This window comes from Schistocerca nitens, chromosome 10 (genome assembly GCF_023898315.1).
Source record: "Schistocerca nitens isolate TAMUIC-IGC-003100 chromosome 10, iqSchNite1.1, whole genome shotgun sequence".
NCBI classification, from domain to species: domain Eukaryota; kingdom Metazoa; phylum Arthropoda; class Insecta; order Orthoptera; family Acrididae; genus Schistocerca; species Schistocerca nitens.
This window is the reverse complement of record NC_064623.1, coordinates 30,370,116-30,392,270: the sequence shown is the minus strand read 5'-3', so window position 1 is coordinate 30,392,270 and position 22,155 is coordinate 30,370,116. Positions and strand designations below refer to the sequence as shown.

The 22,155-nt window shown below is 44.0% G+C and overlaps 1 protein-coding gene across 1 annotated transcript in view; it reads right to left on the bottom strand.

The window, feature by feature from the left end:
- Window positions 1-22,155, bottom strand: part of LOC126209823 (uncharacterized) — a 419,427-nt gene that overhangs the window by 50,164 nt on the left and 347,108 nt on the right. Inside the window, exon 4 of the mRNA XM_049938955.1 lies at window positions 5,650-5,746. Coding sequence (XP_049794912.1) covers window positions 5,650-5,746 — 97 coding nt within the window. The remainder of the gene's footprint in view (window positions 1-5,649; window positions 5,747-22,155) is intronic.

Below are 22,155 nucleotides of genomic sequence, written 5' to 3'. Positions count from 1 at the left end.
AGTGCCCCACGGAAGTGTGGTAGGTCCGCTGCTGTTTTCTATCTACATAAATGATCTTTTGGATAGTGTGGATAGCTGTTTGCTGATGATGCTGTGGTGTACAGGAAGGTGTCGTCGTTGCGTGACTGTAGGAGGATACAAGGTAACTTGGACAGGATTTGTGATTGGTGTAAAGAATGGCAGCTAACTCTAAATATAGATAAATGTAAATAAATGCAGATGAATAGGAAAAAGAATCCTGTAATGTTTGAATACTCCATTAGTAGTGTAGCGCTTGACACAGTCACATCGATTAAATATTTGGGCGTAACATTGCAGAGCGATATGAAGTGGGACAAGCATGTAATGGCAGTTGTGGGGAAGGCGGATAGTAGTCTTCGGTTCATTGGTAGAATTTTGGGAAGATGTGGTTCATCTGTAAAGGAGACCACTTATAAAACACAAATACAACCTATTCTTGAGTACTGCTCGAGCATTTGGGATCCCTATCTGGTCGGATTGAGGGAGGACATAGAAGCAATTCAGAGGCGAGCTGCTAGATTTGTTACTGGTAGGTTTGATCATCATGTGAGTGTTACGGAAATGCTTCAGGAACTCAGGTGGGAGTCTCTAGAGGAAAGGAGGTGTTCTTTTCGTGAATTGCTACTGAGGAAATTTAGAGAACCAGCATTTGAGGCTGACTTCAGTACAATTTTACTGCTGTCAACTTACATTTCGCGGAAAGACCACAAAGATAAGAGAGATTAGGGCTTGTACAGAGGCATATAGGCAGCCTTTTCCCTCGTTCTGTTTGGGAGTGGAACAGGGAGAGAAGATGCTAGTTGTGGTACGAGGTACCCTCCGCCACGCACCATATGGTGGATTGCGGAGTATGTATGTAGATGTAGATGTAGATGTAGATGTAGATGTAGAGATTGGGTGTGGTGAGTTGCTGTTAGTCAATAATTCCTTTAAGGCGACAAAGACACCATCATCATCAGCTCACCGAATTTGAACGAGGTCGTCTAATAGGGCTATGAGTAGCTGGATGTTCCTTCCACAATGTTGCAGAAAGACGTGGCAGGAATGTAGCTAGTGCACACTATTGCTGGCAGCAGTGGTCACGAGAATGTACGGTCGCAAGAAGAGACGGCTCCGCATGGCCATGGGGCACTACTGACAAGGGAACCTCCCCATCGCACCCCCCTCAGATTTAGTTATATGTTGGCACAGTGGATAGGCCTTGAAAAACTGAACACAGATCAATCGAGAAAACAGGAAGAAGTTGTGTAGAACTATGAAAAAATAAGCAAAATGTACAAACTGAGTAGTCCATGCGAAGATATGCAACCATCAAGGGTAAACTGAACTCAGGAGCGCCGTGGTCCCGTGGTTAGCGTGAGTAGTTGTGGAACGAGAGGTCCTTGGTTCAAGTCTCCCCCAAGTGAATTTTTTTTTTTTTATTTTCGCAAAGTTATGATCTGCCCATTCGTTCATTGACGTCTCTGTTCACTGTAATAAGTTTAGTGTCTGTGTTTTGCGACCGCACCACAAAACCGTGCGATTAGTAGACGAAAGGACGTGCCTCTCCAATGGGAACCGAAAACATTTGATCGCAAGGTCATAGGTCAACTGATTCCTCCACAGAAAAACACGTATGATATATTCTATACGACACTGGTTAGGGCATGTGCGTCACATGACAGGAATATGTTGTCGACCCACCTAACTTGTACACTTGGCGAATGGGTAAAAAGATTCTTCTACATTGCCCGATTTAAGTTTTCTTTTGGATGTGAGAATTACTCCCAAAAAAGTGATGAAAACATAAGAGATTGTCACATAAACTGCAATAAATGAATCCAACAGTTTCACAGTCGCACACTTTTCCCTGTGCTCTGTCAAAACATATGTTTTTAACGTTTTCAAATTTTTCCGTGTGTAGACCGTCAAATCCTGCATGTGTCCAAGCAAATCTGAACATGTCCTGGAATTTTGGAAAGCGAAGTTGATTATGTGTGAGTGCCTGAACTTTGATAATTGTCTGAAAATAAAATTTTAGGCTCGAAGGAAGACTTGAACCAAGGACCTCTCGTTCCGCAGCTGCTCACGCTAACCACAGGACCATGGCGCTCGTCACTTCAAATTATCCCTGATGTTGCCTATCTTGCTCATGGACTGCTCAGTTTGCAAATTTTGCTTATTTTTTTCATAGTTCCACACACCTTCTTCCTGTTTTCTCGATTGATCTGTGTTCAGTTTTTCAAGGCCTATCCACTGTGCCAACATATAAGTAAATCTGAGGGGTGTGCGATGGGGAGGTTCCCTTGTGAGAGGGAAGATCGTCATGTTCAGTGTATAGCTCTGGCTCATCATACTGCATATGCAGCAGCAGTTGGTACCACAGTGAGAAAATGAACAGTTACTAATTAGTTGCTTCACAGACATCCTGTAGCGTGTGTACACTAACCCCAAACAACCACCATTTGTGACTTCAGTGGTGTCCAGCAAGAGCTCATTGAGAGGCAGAGTAGAGGCCTGTTGAGTTCTCTGATGAAAGCTGGTTCTGCCTCCATGCCAGTGGTGGCTGTGTGTTGGTTAACAGGAGGCCATTTGCGGGCCTGCAGCCGACCTGTCTGCGTGCTGGATACACTGGTTCTATCCTGGTGTTATGATGGGGGGGATTTCAAGGTGCATTGTTGTGGTTATCCCATGCACCCTGACTGCAGATTTGTATGCCTGTCAGGTGATTTGACCAGCTGTGCTGCCATTCACGAACAGAATTCCAGGGAGTTTCCAGAATGAGATTTTCACTCTGCAGCGGAGTGTGCGCTGATATGAAACTTCCTGGCAGATTAAAACTGTGTGCCGGACCGAGATTTGAACTCGGTACCTTTGCCTTTCGCGGGCAAGTGCTCTACCAACTGAGCTATCCAAGCACGACGCAGGCCCCGTCCTCGCAGCTTTACTTCTGCCAGTACCTCGTCTCCTACCTTCCAAACTTTACAGAAGCTCTCGTGGTTCGCAGGAGAGCTTCTGTAAAGACGAGGTACTGGCAGAAGCAAAGCTGTGAGGATGGGGCCTGCGTCGTGCTTGGATAGCTCAGTCGGTAGAGCACTTGCCCGCGAAAGGCAAAGGTACCGAGTTCGAGTCTCGGTCCGGCACACAGTTTTAATCTGCCAGGAAGTTTCATTCCAGGGAGTGTTTTCCAAGAGGGTTATACTCACCAGATACCACTGACATATGTCATCTGTACAGCACAGTGCATGCTCGTTTGCATGCTAGCTTCAACATTCTGGCAGTTACACCAGTTATTAATGTACCAGAATTTCATATTTGGAATGTCATCTCTCGCACATACGTGAACCTGTGATCTTGCAATGTTGATCACTGAAGTACGTTTGCTAGACAAATATAGTCCCAAATTTTCATTCCTGTATGTTAATTATTTTTGGTGTCACAGTTTCATTTTTCTGTCAGTGTGTATGTTAAGTGAGCCATGCAGTGGTTCTTATCAATACCCGAGGAGAGCGGCAAAAGACCTTTTTTTGTATACGGTGTGGTGTGGAAGAGTGTAGGAGTGCCATGCATTGCAGTGGACGGATTGTACCCTCTCTTTATTGGGGTGTGGTGCACCATGAGGAAATATGTTATCAAGGAGTTTCGTCTGGCAGTGCGTCACATTGTTGCACTGGAGTTTTTTGCTAGGCAAAGTTTAAACTTACCTATTGGTTACGGAGACATATGCGCTCGTGATATACAGCCAAGTCATCCTGGCAGCAAGACTGCTGGATCTGGTGAGTCTTTATCCATTAATCTGAGCAAGTGCATTTTGTTCTGTGGAGGCCCGTTTTGATTGTACTGTCCCTGTCCATGTTTTGGCACTATTAGAAGTATTTCAGTTGAACGTGGTTTTAAGTGGCTTTTCTTGTGAAGAAATCAGTTTGCATTCTGATTAGTTTGCAGGAGTCTATTAATGGAAAGTATGAGCCAACTAGGCATTGATGTTACATAAACTGAAGATAAATGTGCCTTCAGATTGTGAAGTTGAGTGTACTGCCAAACACAGCTTCGTAAGTAATTATTCTTGGCAATCATTTCATGTTTTGATGTCCATGGAGTTGTTATATTCCTTGTATATTCAAGTGTATAGAATGTGTCCAACTTTCCTTTCTGTGTGTTTTAGTTAAGTGGCCCATTGACACTAGTGGTACTTTTAACTTGTACAGTGCACACACATGAAATGTACAGGCCTGAGCTTACTTGGTGTGTTGACTGGGTGCCTTGATACAGAGGATCTCATTAGGAATTCTTATTTGTTTTGAAACCTGTCTGTCTATCAGCCTTGCTAATAATACATTATTCTATTACTGGTTCAAGCTGTAACATTAATGGTCAAGATCTTTAATATAACTTTTTTATTTAGTTTCAATTGATGGTTCATTCAGAGTGCTTTGTTTAACTGTATGAAATTAACTGCAATATGTTTTTTAGAAGACAGCCCACAATTTTCTTTGTGGAGACCTCTGGAAAGTAAAAATGACCACTATATTAAAATCTTACTCTACTGCAGTCCAGTACCTACCATTCCACTGCTACATTCAGTTGCCACCATGGTAAACAGCCTTCAACACATCAGTTCGAGCCACTGAAGACATAGCTATCCCTCACTGGAAGTGAGGAAGAATTACTGGAGATACTGAATGGAATTAACAGTTTCTGAGCACATAACATAGAGTAAATGAAATAAAGGGTAAAGAGAAGTAGCAGAAATGAGAGTACTGATAAAATTAACATCAGAATTGAAGATAACAAAGTAGATGAAGGGAAGGAAATTTGATACCATGGAAGTAAAGTAACATATGGCAGACACTGCAAGGAGGACAGCAAAAGCACAGTAGCACAGGCAAAGAGAGCATTCTTCACCAAGGGAAGTCTACTAGTATCAAGCCTTGGCTGTAATCTGCAGAAGAAATTTCTGAGAATGTACTATTGGAGCACAGTACTATATCGTTGTGAATCGTGGCCTGTGGGAAAACTGAAAAATAAGATAAACAAACCATATGAGATGATGTGGTGCAGAAGAACGTTGAAAAATTGGACGGGCAGATAATGTAAGGAATGAGGTGGTTCTCCACAGAATTGGTGAAGACAGAAGTATGTAGAAAAATTGGAAAAATGGATAACAGGATATGTGTTGAGACATTAGGGATTAACTTTCCATTGTATTAAAGGGATCAGTAGGGTGTAAAATCAGTAGGGGGAACCAGAGGTTGGAACATTGTGTGCAAGTGCTACTGTGAGACAGAGGTTGGCAGATGAGAGGAAGACTGGTGAGAAAAGTAAAGAAATAAAATTGAATTTATCCGTGTCTCTATTGTTCTGAATTTTAACTAAAATATTTTCCTTTCAAATATCTTAATTTTGGGCACCCATCCCACTAGCCTATGGGATTAGCACAATATGACCATCCTTGCTGAAGGGTCCCATTGTAAACAAAATCACAGCAATAAATGCAGATATTTTCACTGTATTTGTCACTCTCAACCACCTCTGACAACCACATTTCCCAACCCACCCATTCCCCACTTGGCATATTATACAGTAAGCAGTGCTATGGGCAAGTAGAACAAGTAAGGAAGCTACTGAGAAAAAGAGAGAGATACTGACCACAACTGGAGGTTGACTTTGGTGTTCTGGTCATACTGCAGTGTCTTCAGGGCGAAGTCTGCTCCGATGGTAATCTTGTAGTTGGATGAGAATTTGCCTGCGAAGAAACAGAAATATCACTCTAATTACAAATTTTACTTTCATACTATGTTTTTGGCAACTATTAGCAGTACTAAAGCAGACAGTAGTTTTAACACCTTATCAAAGTGGTGCACTCATGAGAATTTGTTTGAACTCTGGTGTAATTAAAGCTTCAACTCTAGCGTCTGGTCAGAAAGAGGAGAAGTGGTACCGTACAGTTTCTATTCACCATCCCTAAACTGTATCCCAAACTGCTGTACAGTGTTCTATGGAGTGAAACTACAGAAGAAGTCAGTCCAGCAGATAGGTGTTTTAAGTTTGGTGGTTAAATAGGTGCTCTTTGCAACGAGTAGTCTGTGTGTTGAGTATCTATAAATACAATAAATTCCCAGTTGTAGAATAAAAAATTGTGGAAGTGTTAAGAGAAATGCTTTTAAAGGACTATTGTTCAAATTATATTACTCTATGGGCCATGCAGTTCGAGGTGCCACGTCACAGATTGCACGGCCCCTCCCGCCGGAGATTCGAGTACTCCGTCAGGCAAGGGTGGGTGTGTTCTTACTAGCATAAGTTAGTCTAGGGACCGATCACCTCAGCAGTTTGGCCCCTTAGGAATTCACACACATTTGAACACATTACTCTATGGGGAAAATTTCTGACAATGATGGAGAGAAATTTACAAAAATTAACAGTGTCGGAAAATGAATTAATGAGGCACAGTTAGTGAATATCAGTGCTACAAAGGAATAGAATAAAGGGAGTAAAACAAGACATACTTCAAACATGAAGGGACAAAGAATGAAACAGTATAGGATTATATTAGATATACTTTTTGTTCCACTGATCAATAGTACTGTGGCTTTTCTGAATATAGTGACTGACCACGCACAGAAAACTCCAACTTATTACGATCAGGCACTTCTATTAAGGTTTGTATAATTACACAAAACACAAGGAAAACAATACAGAAAATCACAACATGGACATCATAACCCAAGTCCATGAGAACAATCCAAAGACCATTTATTCTGCACTTTGCAGGTGGCAGTTACTGGCAGACAATGGCCGTCACAGTGCTGTCCACAAGTGCTGAGGAGATGACAGATGCCGTGTGTATGAATGCATGTAAGCTTTTCTGTACCTGAAGGACAACTTTACTGATCTATCCTAACTGATACTGAAGAATACGCAGCATATATTTACAAAAAGGAGATCTGTTCATGTTCCTTCCACAGATCATATCCAAAATGGCCTTCATGGATATGGACTAGGTCAAACAAATATTACCATTTAATTCTACTAAGTAATTTGTCAATTTAGTAGAAAATCCTTAAGGCTTCTCTTCATTTGTAGCTAAGGGTCTTTGACAAAGTCATTATGACCCAGTGCCGGGGTGTGAGCATCTTGGAAACAGCAACCTTGTTGGCTGTTTGTGTGTTTCTGTCATGTGCGCCTAGGGAAAGTGGCTGAAGGATGGTGGGACCATGAGTATAGATGTTCACAGCCTGCTGTAGAATGTGAAGGTCAGACGCTTGACAATTCTGTAGAGCAGAATAAGCAAAGATCTGACAACAGAGTACAATGCTAATGCAGGCTTGAGTATTTCAGAGTGCACAGTTTAGTAAATACTGTTAAAAATGGAGCTATACAGCAGATGACCTCTACGTGTTTCCACGTTAATGACGACATTATCAGTTAACAATTGCTGTGAGTAGGGTTTATTGAAATTGGGCTGTGGTTCAACAGAAACTTGTCACCCAGTTGGATGAACCTTGTTGTTGTTTTTTTTTTTTCCTCCACCAAGTCAACGGTTTCAATCCAGATATGCCGTCATCCAGGTAGGTTTCTCCACCAAGTCAACGGTTTTAATTCAGATATGCCGTCATCCAGGTAAGTGGCTGCTTGGAACATACATTGCACCACAGACACAGGCCATTTGTAGCAGCTTTACGCTATTGGGGACATTCTCCTGTTCTTCCATGGGAACATTATTATTATTATTATTATTTCTTTCCTTTCTCAGACGTTATGTCTGGTTAAAAATGGAAAGTGATGCGGACCTTGATCAAGTGTGACTTCCTTTTAACGGTACGGTATATGTTACGTTGCATTTAGGAACTTTCGGGTAATTGAACATGTATCAATAATTACAGATTTCTCTAGTTGTATATATACGTTTGGGTGTAGCTGTATTGCATTGATGTACTGGTGGATATTGTGTGGTATGACTCCTGTAGTTGATAGTATAATTGGTATAATGTCAACTTTATCCTGCTGCCACATGTCGTTGACTTCCTCAATTTTTTCTCCTGTTTTCTTCTGTGTATTTGTTGTATTGAGTTGGATATTTCGATTAGTTGTGTTAATTTCTTCTTTTTATTTGTGAGTATGATGTCAGGTTTGTTATGTGGTGTTGTTTTATCTGTTATAATGGTTCTGTTCCAGTATAATTTGTATTAATCATTCTCCAGTACATTTTGTGGTGCATACTTGTATGTGGGAACATGTTGTTTTATTAGTTTATGTTGTATGGCAAGTTGTTGTTGTATTATTTTTGCTACATTGTCATGTCTTCTGGGGTATTCTGTATTTGCTAGCATTGTACATCTGCTTGTGATGTGATCTACTGTTTCTATTTGTTGTTTGCAAAGTCTGCATTTATCTGTTGTGGTATTGGGATCTCTAATAATATGCTTGCTGTAATATCTGGTGTTTATTGTTTGATCCTGTATTGCAATCATGAATCCTTCCGTCTCACTGTATATATTGCCTTTTCTTAGCCATGTGTTGGATGCGTCTTGATCGATGTGTGGCTGTGTTAGATGATACGGGTGCTTGCCATGTAGTGTTTTCTTTTTGCAATTTACTTTCTTTGTATCTGTTTATGTTATGTGATCTAAAGGATTGTAGAAGTGGTTATGAAATTGCAGTGGTGTAGCTGATGTATTTATACGAGTGATTGCTTTGTGTATTTTGCTAGTTTCTGCTCTTTCTAGAAAGAATTTTCTTAAATTGTCTACCTGTCCATAATGTAGGTTTTTTATGTCGATAAATCCACTTCCTCCTTCCTTTCTGCTTAACGTGAATCTTTCTGTTGCTGAATGTATGTGATGTATTCTATATTTGTGGCATTGTGATCGTGTAAGTGTATTGAGTGCTTCTAGGTCTGTGTTACTCCATTTCACTACTCCAAATGAGTAGGTCAATATTGGTATAGCATAAGTATTTATACCTTTTGTCTTGTTTTTTGCTGTCAATTCTGTTTTCAGTATTTTTGTTAGTCTTTGTCTATATTTTTCTTTTAGTTCTTCTTTAATATTTGTATTATCTATTCCTATTTTTTGCCTGTATCCTAGATATTTATAGGCATCTGTTTTTTCCATCGCTTCTATTCAGTGGATGTGGTTATCAAATAAGTTATCTGCTTGTTTAGTGTGTTTTCCCTTGACTATGCTATTTTTCTTACATTTGTCTATTATTATTATTATTATTATTATTATTAGCAGTAGTAGTAAACGAACGCACCATGACAGCTGTGGACCATGTGAATATTACTGCAGACCACCTGCATTCCTTCATGCCTTATGCCTTCCCCAAAGTGATAAATCTTGCAGCAGGGTTACGCTCCATGCCACAAGGCCAGATGCTTGTCATGGAGGTTGGAGGAGCATGACAGGCAACTCACATAGATGTCTTGGCAATGGAATTCGCCTGATCTGAAGCCGACAGAAAACATCTGTAATGCTGTGCCGCATACCTGCTGAAACCCACAAAGGACTTGTCTAATGCATGCCATGCCATCCATTCCTAAGGTGGACCAACACGCCATTATGGAGGCAGCCACGTTTTGGCTGCTCAGCACATATTGTGTAATCAAATGTGCAGCTTACAACAGATGGTACTTTGATTCAATAATATTTGTGATTTTAAGCTCTATTACATTCACATATTGACTCTGCACGTCCCCTGCTCTCATTTTATTCTCATATTCTCTATGCAAGGTGCACAATAGATCCTCAAGAATTGATGCTGTCCTCATTGGATACAGATTCTCTAAATTTACCCTACAAAGAATGGGCGAAATCAACATCAATTTTTTTTTTTTTTTTTTTGAGAACACTCATTTCTCTTCCCTTGGAATTTTTTTATAGTTTGTTCTTATGAACTGTTTTTACAAGGGTAAGTCAATAAACATCCGCCACTTTTTTTTATAACTTACTACAAGAAGAGCACAAATTTTTATTGATAGTTTTCAACATAGTCAGTGCACTTTGGTCCAACATTACAAAAGCTTTCCAGTACCTCCAAAAAATGGTTTTGGGTTTCACAGTAAGCCATGTACGCACTGCTGCCTTCAGCTGTTGATCGGAACTGAATCAATGGCCTCTTAAAATGTCTCCTATGATGATAGATCTAGAAAACGTTTCACCTTCATTAGCATGACAGCCCAGTGGTCGCTGACAGATGTTCATTTTGTTTGTTTGTTTGTTTTGTTTTTAGGGCGCAAAAACAACTAAGGTCATATGCGCCTCTGTCAAAACCGTAGCAAACTAAGATGAAGGAGTTAAAAGCGACTACACATTAAGCCCTGTCAACGAAGGGAAAGGCAGCTAAAACAAGACTTGGAGAAAGGTCCATAAATATGCCACAGAGACAACAGAGGTCTTGAAATAAAGATTAAATGTCCTTCACCATATTGCTACGACAGATAAAAAATAAAACGCGGTTGACAGCTCACGTGTCGTTCGCTAAAATGGACGATAAAGCAGACCACAAATAGAAATTAGAAAGTAAGCGGTTTGAAAAATGGGCATTCCATCAGGAAATGGCGAACAGTCAATGATTGAGGACAATGGGCACAAAGTGGAGGGGGGATCAGTACTAAATGAATGATGATGGCTAAAACGGCAGTGCCCAATACCCGACCTAACTAAAATGATCTCCTTGTGGTGAGATGGCCAAGAGGTGGTCAGCCAAGCCGCTAGGTAAGGTTTAATTCCTTGTTGAAGGGAGCCAGTGGTGATGCCAAAGTGACACCACCTGGTGACGACAACACGGACATCACTGGAGGCAATGGAAACACTAGCAGGCCGAGGTACAAGGACCGCAGCCTAGGTAGCAGCTTCACTGGCCTCGTTTCCCTTCAGACCGAGGTGACCGGCGACCCACGCAAACACCACAGTGCCTCCATCAGGAGTAAGAGAAAGCATTCCTGGACCCGCTGCAAAAAAAAAAAAAAAAAAAAAAAAAAAAAAAAAAAAAAAAAAAAAAAAGGCTCTGAGCACTATGTGACTTAACTTCTCAGGTCATCAGTCCCCTAGAACTTAGAACTACTTAAACCTAACTAACCTAAGGACATCACACACACCCATGCCCGAGGCAGGATTCGAACCTGCGACCGTAGCGGTCGCGCGGTTCCAGACTGTAGCGCCTAGAACCGCTCGGCCACCCCGGCCGGCGGACCCGCTGCACTAAGGGATGGTCGGTGTACAGCACAGAGGCTATGAAGTGCACAGAGAGTTGGAGCAAATGACACAACTGGAAAGACTGTCGACCTGATACAAAGCGAAGAGCTCCGCTGTAAATACTGAGCACTGTTCCGGAAGCCAATACCATAAATCGTCAGTGCAAATGATGAAGGCACACCCAACCGTGGTCAGTCCCACAGCCATTAGTGTACACAAAGGTACTATTGCGAAGGTCGAGAAACTTAATGGCGATAGAGCAAGTCTGAAGTAGTGTTCTTAGGAAGCGAATGAACTTCAAAGTGAACACAGGCCACCGTATGAAGCCGAGGCGGTGAACGGCTCACATCCACTGGGAAAGTGACGGGCAGCATGAAGTTAATCTGCTGGAGAAATAGCTGAAATCGAAGTCCAGGAGGTAACAGAGAAGAGGGATGTGTCCCGTACTGGTGGTCAAAGGAGTCATCGAAGAAGGTGGCACAGAATGTGTGGCCAGGCATAGCAGACAAACAGCAATCATATCTGCTAAGGAGAACATCACAGCAGTATGACAACCGTTGTTTGGCAGCTTCTGCATACAGAATCTCAACTGGGCTAATGGTTGGTTGGTTGGTTGGTTGGTTTGGGGAAGGAGACCAGACAGCGAGGTCATCGGTCTCATCGGATTAGGGAAGGACGGGGAAGGAAGTCGGCCGTGCCCTTTAACTGGGCTAATGTAAAAGGTACCAGTGGCCAAACGGGTGCCATGATGGTGGACTGCATTGATACTGCACAAGATGGACGGATGCATGAACGAAACACTCATAGTCTAGTTTCGAACGGACAAGAGATCAGCACCAACGGAGGAGGCTGATCTGATCCGCTCCCCAGGAAGTACCACTGAGGACACGTAGGACATTGAGGAACTGGGTACAGCAGGTGGCCACGTAAGATATGTGAGGACCAAGAAAGTTTCCTATCGCACATGAGCCCCAGGAATTTTGTAGTTTCAGTGAACGGAAGAGCAACATGCCCAAGATGTAAAGATGGTGGAAGAAACCCAATCCACCACTAGAAATTCGTAGAGATGGTTTTGTCAGGAGATCGAATCTAAGGGCACTATGGATAACTAATGCACCATGTTAGGCGTCCTTTCCCATATGGCCCGCACTTCTGTAAAATTTGGAAAGTGGCAGGTCAAACCATAAAATGGGACCTGAACTTATAGGGCCGAAAAGTGAGAGACTCCTTTTACTCGCCTCTTACAACAGGCAGGGATGCCTTGGGCCTATTCTAATCCCTGGACCCACAGCGGGGAAGAAGAGTATTGCTCAAGCCTCCCTCACTTGTTTCCAGGGGAAGAAGGCACGGTGTTGGTGGGTGGAGCTCCAAATCTCCGCAAAATAGCGGTCCAAGATGTTGGAGATAGCAGTAGGGTCCACTATGACATCACTGGATACTGTCAGGCTGGAAATTGGGGAATGGACCTTTGTCCCAGAGAGCATCGGAGGTTGGCCCACATGATGGAATGGCAAGTGGAACTACACTCCTGGAAATGGAAAACAGAACACATTGACACCGGTGTGTCAGACCCACCATACTTGCTCCGGACACTGCGAGAGGGCTGTACAAGCAATGATCACACGCACGGCACAACGGACACAACAGGAACCGCGGTGTTGGCGTCGAATGGCGCTAGCTGCGCAGCATTTGTGCACCGCCGCCGTCAGTGTCAGCCAGTTTGCCGTGGCATACGGAGCTCCATCGCAGTCTTTAACACTGGTAGCATGCCGCGACAGCGTGGACGTGAACCGTATGTGCAGTTGACGGACTTTGAGCGAGGGCGTATAGTGGGCATGAGGGAGGCCGGGTGGACGTACCGCCGAATTGCTCAACACGTGGGGCGTGAGGTCTCCACAGTACATCGATGTTGTCGCCAGTGGTCGGCGGAAGGTGCACGTGCCCGTCGACCTGGGACCGGACCGCAGCGACGCACGGATGCACGCCAAGACCGTAGGATCCTACGCAGTGCCGTAGGGGACCGCACCGCCACTTCCCAGCAAATTAGGGACACTGTTGCTCCTGGGGTATCGGCGAGGACCATTCGCAACCGTCTCCATGAAGCTGGGCTACGGTCCCGCACACCGTTAGGCCGTCTTCCGCTCACGCCCCAACATCGTGCAGCCCGCCTCCAGTGGTGTCGCGACAGGCGTGAATGGAGGGACGAATGGAGACGTGTCGTCTTCAGCGATGAGAGTCGCTTCTGCCTTGGTGCCAATGATGGTCGTATGCGTGTTTGGCGCCGTGCAGGTGAGCGCCACAATCAGGACTGCATACGACCGAGGCACACAGGGCCAACACCCGGCATCATGGTGTGGGGAGCGATCTCCTACACTGGCCGTACACCACTGGTGATCGTCGAGGGGACACTGAATAGTGCACGGTACATCCAAACTGTCATCGAACCCATCGTTCTACCATTCCTAGACCGGCAAGGGAACTTGCTGTTCCAACAGGACAATGCACGTCCGCATGTATCTCGTGCCACCCAACGTGCTCTAGAAGGTGTAAGTCAACTACCCTGGCCAGCAAGATCTCCGGATCTGTCCCCCATCGAGCATGTTTGGGACTGGATGAAGCGTCGTCTCACGCGGTCTGCACGTCCAGCACGAACGCTGGTCCAACTGAGGCGCCAGGACTACATCCAGCATCTCTACGATCGTCTCCATGGGAGAATAGCAGCCTGCATTGCTGCGAAAGGTGGATATACACTGTACTAGTGTCGACATTGTGCATGCTCTGTTGCCTGTGTCTATGTGCCTGTGGTTCTGTCAGTGTGGTCATGTGATGTATCTGACCCCAGGAATGTGTCAATAAAGTTTCCCCTTCCTGGGACAATGAATTCACGGTGTTCTTATTTCAATTTCCAGGAGTGTATTAAAAGAACTGGTAAATAAAGTCCAGCTAGCTTTTTTGCTACCCCAAAGAATGCGACGACACCGCGCACGTAACTGTTTATAATGAGTGCAGTTTGCCATTGTAGAATGAGGGTTAAAAACGCGGAGAGCACATCACTGCACGCGAATCTCATTGCGCCGCGCCTCAGTCAACCAAGAGACCAGGACATGGCGCAGTAAAGATAAAGTGTGAGGAACAGAACATTCTGCGGTCGTAAGGATAATGTTTGTAATCAGAACTGGGGAAATGTTGCTCATCGAAGGTCACCAAGGAGGAGCAAAGCCTCCAGTCAGCTTCAGAAAGCTGCCATTTGGGTGTGCACGTGGGTGGGGTAGGAGTCAGCAAACGGACAGCACATAGGAAAGGGTCACTCGAGTATGTATAAGAGAGAACGGACCACTCGAGATGATGGGCAGTGCAAGAGGAGAGGTCCAAATGGGAATAGGAATGTGTGGAGTCTGAAGGAACGTGGGTGCTCCCCTATTAAGACAAAGGAGGTTAAATTGATCTAGGGCACTGCAGTCGCGGACTGTGTGGCTTGTCCCGGCGGAGGTTCGAGTCCTCCCTCGGGCATGGGTGTGTGTGTGTTTGTCCTTAGAATAATTTACGTTAAGTAGTGTGTAAGCTTAGGGACTGATGACCTTAGCAGTTAAGTCCCATAAGATTTCACACACATTTGAACATTTTTGATTAAATTGATTAAGGTCAGCCAAGAGGGCATCTGACTGGTTCTCAAAGAGCCCCAAAGTGGATGGTGTGCATTTAAGTCACTGAGCAGCAGAAAAGGGCTGAGGGATTTGCCCAATAAGCTGGAGGATGTCTGTCCTGGTGACATCAAATGATGGAGGGACGTAAATGGTACACACGGAAAAGGTGAATGTTCAAATGTGTGTGAATTCCTAATGGACCAAACTGCTGAGGTAATCGGTCCCTAGACTTGTGCACTATTTGAACAATCTTTAACTTACGCTAAGGACAATACACACATGCCCAAGGGAGGACTCGAACCTCTGGTGGGAGGAGAAGAGGTGAAGTGAGGAAAGAAAATGCGGACTGTAACAGCTTGCAGCGGGGTGGTCAGGGAGATGGTTGGACTATGAATGTCATCCTGGATAAGCAGCATAACTGCCTCACGAGATGCTATGCCGTCCTTGGGGAGGGGGGGGGGGGGGGAGGCCAAAGCAGACCGGAAAGAAATGCAAGCGGTCAGAGCAGTCGTAAGGACGCAATTTTGTTTCCTGGAGGTAGAGAACAAGTGTACGCTGAGATTCCAAGAGCAGCCTTAATTCCTCCTTGTTGGATCTAAGGCCGCAATCGCCCCTTTGGAGGAGAGTCATGACAAGGATAGGGGAGGAGGGAAAAAATGAAGTGGTGTCACCTTGCCGGCTGCCGAGTACCAGTCTTCGAAAACTCTTTGGTACAGGGCACAGAGGCTGGAGGATCCTGCCCCATGAGATCTACAGAGGCGGGGCATTCTCCCTCTGTTGATCTGCAGAGTCCGGGGCAGAAAAGTGGTTGGTGGTGCGCACCGGCGACATGGAGGTCGGCCGGGTGAGGGTATCACGTGGCAACCCTGCTGAAGAGAATCTTCGAGTCAGTGAGGGAGAAGACCGTTTGCCTCTGTTTGATTTCTTGGAGCCTTTGTGGGTGGCAGCTGACGATTCAGATGTTTGTTGGCTGAAAGGACATAAAAAGTCTGCGGGAGTATTCCTTCTGTCCTTTCTGGCTTGCCTTTTATGCAGCAGGTAACTTCGCACCATGAAGCAAAATTTTGGTGGCTTGTTGCGCAGCTGGAGGAATGGGAGACAGAGGTGATACCGTGACACTGAGCGATTTTACAACTACATTGCTGAATCTGAGGTCGCATGTCCGTGTGGCCACGTCCTTCATGCGGCGGGATGTAGCAAGAACAGTATTGTACGTGCCGGATGGTAAAATGCAGTGTTTCCAACTAGTCAACTACTTGCGAGCGACCGGGTAAGGCACTTTTTCCTTCACCCAGATCTCCTGGACGACTCCCTCATCAAGATATACAGGAACAATCTCGGCAAGAGGCTGCACGGTCGCCATTGCAATTGATACACCAGGGAGGAGGAGGCAGACAATCGCCCTCGTGAGCATCCCTTCTACAGGTTACACACTTGGCCGGGGGTCGAAGGACAGACTATTGTGGTTGTAACGACGACACTAGTAGCAGCACATCGGAATTGGAGTGTATGGTCAGAGTGTGATAACTTCATAGCCTGCTTCGATCTTTGATGGAAGCACTACTCTGCTAAACGTGAGAAAAAGAGTGTGTGTAGGCGCTAAGGACGCAGGTACCGTTTCACATCACCGTATGAACTGCAGTGATGCTCTGATCAGAGAGGTACGGTTGGATTTCTGCCTTGGTCAGACCATCAAACAGCCTAGTGTAAATAACACCACGTTAAGAATTCTGTTCAATGGGCCACGATACAAACAGGATAGCCATGGAGGAGTGAAGATGCAAGCAGTTGTTATGCTTGAGAATCAGAAGTAGTCACCAAAAGCGAAGTGCCACTGCGAAAATGAGAGCAGAATTTCACAGGGCCGGCAATCACATCAACGCCTTCCTGAATAATAAACGGATTTACCATAGCAAAGAACTGACTGTCCTGAGTACGTGAAACCATGAGGAACTGTGGTGCAGCTGGAGGGTCTTTCAATCGTTAGCTTCGTTCCGTTTACATTTAGTAGACATAGACTATGAAGATGACGACTGGCTCACTGCAAGAAAACTACCATGATTGCCAGCATCTCCGATGACACGCTCCAACCAGCTGCGGCCCATCCCTTCAGAGGGGGTGCACCCATCTTAGGAGCTTTTTCACACCTGAGGTCACACCTCCCGAACACCTGACAGTGGGACAAATAGGCAATTTTGGAAGGTAACAGCGCAGGTAGTTACCCCTCCCTGACCTGGCCTGGCCTGTACCAGGGGGTACATGCGAACCATACTTGTCGACCTGGGGCTCGGAATTATTCGTTACCCAGTCACCTATTGCACGTCGGACGCGAGGGCCGGCCTTCGGGAGCGCACAGGGAGGAAGAAGAAAAAGAGGAACCACAAACGCTGGAGCAGAGGAAGGACAGAGAAGGGGAACGAAGAATAAAAAGGATGAAGAAACAGTAGAGAGATTTTTCTGGTGTCAGGCTACTGAAAATGCAGAACACATTCCCAAATATATCCTAGACATGTTCCCCAAGGGAAGAGGAAAAGAATAGCAAGAGTATAGACTTGTAGCACGGGAGGGAAAAGATGCTGCGAAGGCTGGGTCCCTGTGGTAGCCAAGCACGAACCTGCCAAAGAGCGGTGAGCCCCTGGAAAGATTTTAATTTCGTGCTCTTCGTCGAGTTGTTTTGTAATCCATCCCCCATCGTTTTTGTGAAAGTTGAGCCTATTACGCACGATTTTGTATGAAGAACCATTAATAATCTACGTAGGCCTATGGTTTGCCAAATCAACAGTCACTCGTCCATTTTTCAGAACCAAGGCACGGACTTGTTCACTATTGGCTTCATATATGATCGTAGCTGGACGCTACGCTCTTTCCTCGTGCTCCATGCCGTTTGACCACTTCTGAACTGTTCATCCCGTTGGCAAACACTTCACCAATACCACCTCGTCTTGAGCTGGAAGTCTTCTGTGAATTGCCGCTCCTGGTACATCTTGAGACCACAAATGACGACTGAGGGAACGTTCTTCTATGGTACAAACACAGATTGTCTCGGCCATCTTTGTGTCTCAACAGCGCAAAGCGGACTGATGAGATAATGATACAACCTACCACAGACGAAGAAAATAGTGCCATCTAGCGATTCGTGTGCACAAAAACCGTATAGCGAACCTGGAGACAATCACAGCAAAATTGCAGACCCTTATTGACTTTTCCCTCGTGTACTAGCAGCGCTTTTGTGCATTCTTGCTCTGCCGCCTTGTCTACTTGATAAGCACTACAACGTTGGGCAACATTGTTGGGCAACACTCGTAGTAATGGTTGGACTACTGTTTCATGTGCAGTCTCCATTACGGCTGAACACACCTCCCCAGAACAAATCTTCCACTCGCTTCCTTTACTACTGATTTCGCATGTCCATTCCGAATCCCTCTCTCTTTTGCCAACCTCTTCATCTCAGAGTAGAATTTGCACTCGATTTATTGGATGTATTTCTCTCTCTCCTCCCCCACCGTTTTTACCTTCCAAAGCCCCCTGTAATAACATGGAAGTTATTCCCTGATGTATTAACCGATGCCTTATCATCCTGCCCTTCTTGTCAGTGTTTTGCTTGTGTCCCTTTCTTCGCCAGTTCTGCGGGAAACTTCATGATTACTTAACAATTGGCCGACTGGGGTGACCGAGCGGTTCTAGGCGCATCAGTCTGGAACCCGCGCGACCACTACGGTCGTAGGTTCGAATCCTCCCTCTGGCATGGATGTGTGTGATGTCCTTAGGTTAGTTAGGTTTAAGTAGTTTTAAGTTCTAGGGGCCTGATGACCTCAGAAGTTAAGTCCCATAGTGCTCAGAGCCATTTGAATCATTTGAACTTATCAATTGACCTAATTTTCGACGTCCTTCCACAGCTCTACATCTCAAACTCTTCGGCTGTATTCTTTACCATCATACAAGACTTATTTTATTATTTTATTTTATTGCGAATTCCGTTGATCCTGATAGCAATGGAGTTGCAAGGATATGGATCGAGTCAGTATTTTTATAATGGTAACAATACAACAGCACACAATATGGTTAATGCATGACAAAACTCATTGTAACAACATGGGACACTAGAAGAAATAAAAATATTACATACATCAGAATTAACACTTACGCGTACACATTCAGATTAACAATATCAAAGTATTTGAGCAACAATCTAACATTACAGCAACAAATAGTTTCATTTATGCTTACACTGCATGGCTAACTCGGTCGTATAATAAAAACTTGCTGCTATGTGCTAAAAAATTCACTAGTTGGATAGAATGACTTTTGTATTAGGCATTCCTTCGGTTTGCTCTTGAACTTTGGTGTTTCAGGAGCAAGACTTTTGATGACACTGGGTAGAGCATTGTAAATTTTGATGTCTGTATAATTTACTCCCTTCTGTACAAGTGTATAGTTTGACTGGTTACTATGAAAGTCCTCTTTTGACCTCGTGTTGTGACCATGATATTCACTATTGGTTTTAAAGAGAGAGAGGTTTTTATTAATGAAACATACAAGGGAGTATATGTACTGAGATATCATTGTAAATACCCGTAGTTTCCTAAACAGATTCCTGCATGAGTGCCTTGGTTGCACACCACTCATGATACGTGTAGCTCTCTTCTGCGCATTGAAAACTTTTTTGCCAAGGGCTGGTTGCGCCAAAAGATTGTTCCGTAAGCCAAAAGTGCATGGAAATATCCGAAATAAGCAGCTCTTATGACCTCCTTATGTGTGGTTGATGCGATTATGCGTAAGGCATATGTTGCAGAATGGAGCCTTTTTTCTAGATCTAGGATATGGATGGACCAATATAGCTCGCAGTCTATGCACACACCCAGGAACTTGGCTGAGTCGATTTGCTTTATTTGTTGTCCAATACAGTCTATATTTATATCCCCCGGTTCCTTATGTGCCATGTGAAACTGTACATAACACAGATTATCAGAATTTTCTTCCTAAGACTAAGGCATATGTGTGATACTAACGAACTTCTTTTGGTCTTTGCCTGTGATGGTCTGCTTTATATATCCTGCTCGCTTCGTCCGTCATGTATTATTTTGCTTCCAATGTAGCAGAATTATTTACCCTCTTCTACTTGCTGTCCCCCAGCCTCTTTGTTAACTTTATCGCTAGCCTCACTTCTGCAACTCTTCATTACTTCAGCCTTTATCCGTTTACTCTGAATCCATATTCTGTGCTCATTACACTGAAGCGCAAAATCCATGGGATAGCGATATGCGGATATGAAAATGGCGGCAGTCTGGCGTCCACAAGATATAAGAGGGCAACAGATTGGCAAAGCCGTCATTTGTACTCAGGTAATTCATGTGAAAAGGTGTCTGATGTTATTATGGCCGCACAACACGACTTAACAGACACTGAATGCGGAATGGTAGTTGGAGCTAGACACATGAGACATTCTATTTTGGAAATCGTTAGGGAATTCTCTATTCCGAGATCCACCTGTCAAGAGTTAGCCAAGGACAACACCTTTCAGGCCCTCACCATGGATAACGCAGTGGCCGATAGCCTTCATTTAACGACCAAGAGCAGTGGGGTTTGCGTGGAGTTGTCAGTGCTGACAAGCAGTTCAAATGGCTCTGAGCACTATGGGACTTAACATCTGAGGTTATCAGTCCCCTAGAACTTAGAACTACTTAAACCTAACTAACCTAAGGACATCGCACACATCCATGCCCGAGGAAGGATTCGAACCTGCGACCGTAGCGGTCGCGCGGTTCCAGACTGATGCGCCTAGAACCGCTCGGCCACCATCAGTCGGCTGACAAGCAGTGCTGGGTGAAATAGTCCGATAGAAAATGATACAAATAAAGTCTTTGGAAAAGTTATTAATTGGTTTTCTGCGAATGGGCTTGCTCTGAACTTTGAAAAAACACAGTACATCCAATTTTCTGCTGCAAAAAGTACAATTCCTTCAATAAACATAACACATCAAAAGAAGTCAGTAGCCAGGGTAGAGCATACTAAGTTTTTGGGTGTACATAAAGATGAGAATCTTAATTGGAAAATTCATATTTTAGATCTCATAAAGCGACTAGGTTCAGCAACTTTTGCAATCAGAATAATTGCCTATTTTGAGGATGTAGAAATTAGTAAGCTAACATACTTTGCATACTTCCACTCTGATGTCATTCTGGGGCAACTCAACACTTAGGTAAAAGGTATTCACTGTTCAAAAGAAGGTAGTTAGAATAATGTGTGGGGTTCATAGTCGCACATCTTGTAGGCATATGTTTAAAAGGCTAGGAATTCTTACAACTGCTTCACAGTACGTTTACTCAGTAATCAAATTTTTTCTCAACAACATGGACCAGTTTAAAATCAACAGCGACATTCATGATTACAATACGAGAAAAAAAGACCTTCACTATCCTTTACTTAACCTATCTTTGGCACAGAAAGGGGTAAAATATGCTCCTATAAGACTTTTTGATAAAGTACCGCATGAAATAAAATGTCTGACAGATAGCAGTAATAGTTTCAAAAACAAATTTAAATCATACCTCCTTGACAACTCCTTCTATACCACAGATGAATTCTTGAATATGAGTAAATAAATCTGTAGATACAATATATGCATTTTGTGCTATTTAAGGGAATGGGATATATAATAGAAATATTTAGGTATAACACTATAACGTAAAAAAAAACCTTGTTTCCTTCGCAGAAATCAATGTGCGGTGAAATTTGATGTTAATGGGCTATGGCAGCACACGACGAACGTGAATACCTTCGCTAACGAGCACAGGTCATCCTCGTTTTCAAGAAGGGACGTCGAACAGATGTGCAGAACTATATACCTATATTTCTAACGTCTATCAGTTGTAGAATTTTGGAACACGCATTATGTTCGAGTATAATGACTTCTCTGGAGGTTAGAAATCTACTCTGTAGGAATCAGCATGGGTTTCGAAAAAGACGATCGTGTGAAACCCAGCTCGCGCTATTCGACCACGAGACTCAGAGGGCCATACACACGGGTTCCCAGGTAGATGCCATGTTTCTTGACTTCCGCAAGGCGTTCGATACAGTTCCCCACAGTCGTTTAATGAACAGAGTAAGAGCATATGGACTATGAGACCAATTGTGTGATTGGATTGAAGAGTTCCTAGATAACAAAACGCAGCATGTCATTCTCAATGGAGAGAAGTCTTCCGAAGTAAGAGTGATTTCAGGTGTGCCGCAGGGGAGTGTCGTAGGACCGTTGCTATTCACAATATACATAAATGACCTTGTGGATGACATCGGAAGTTCACTGAGGCTTTTTGCGG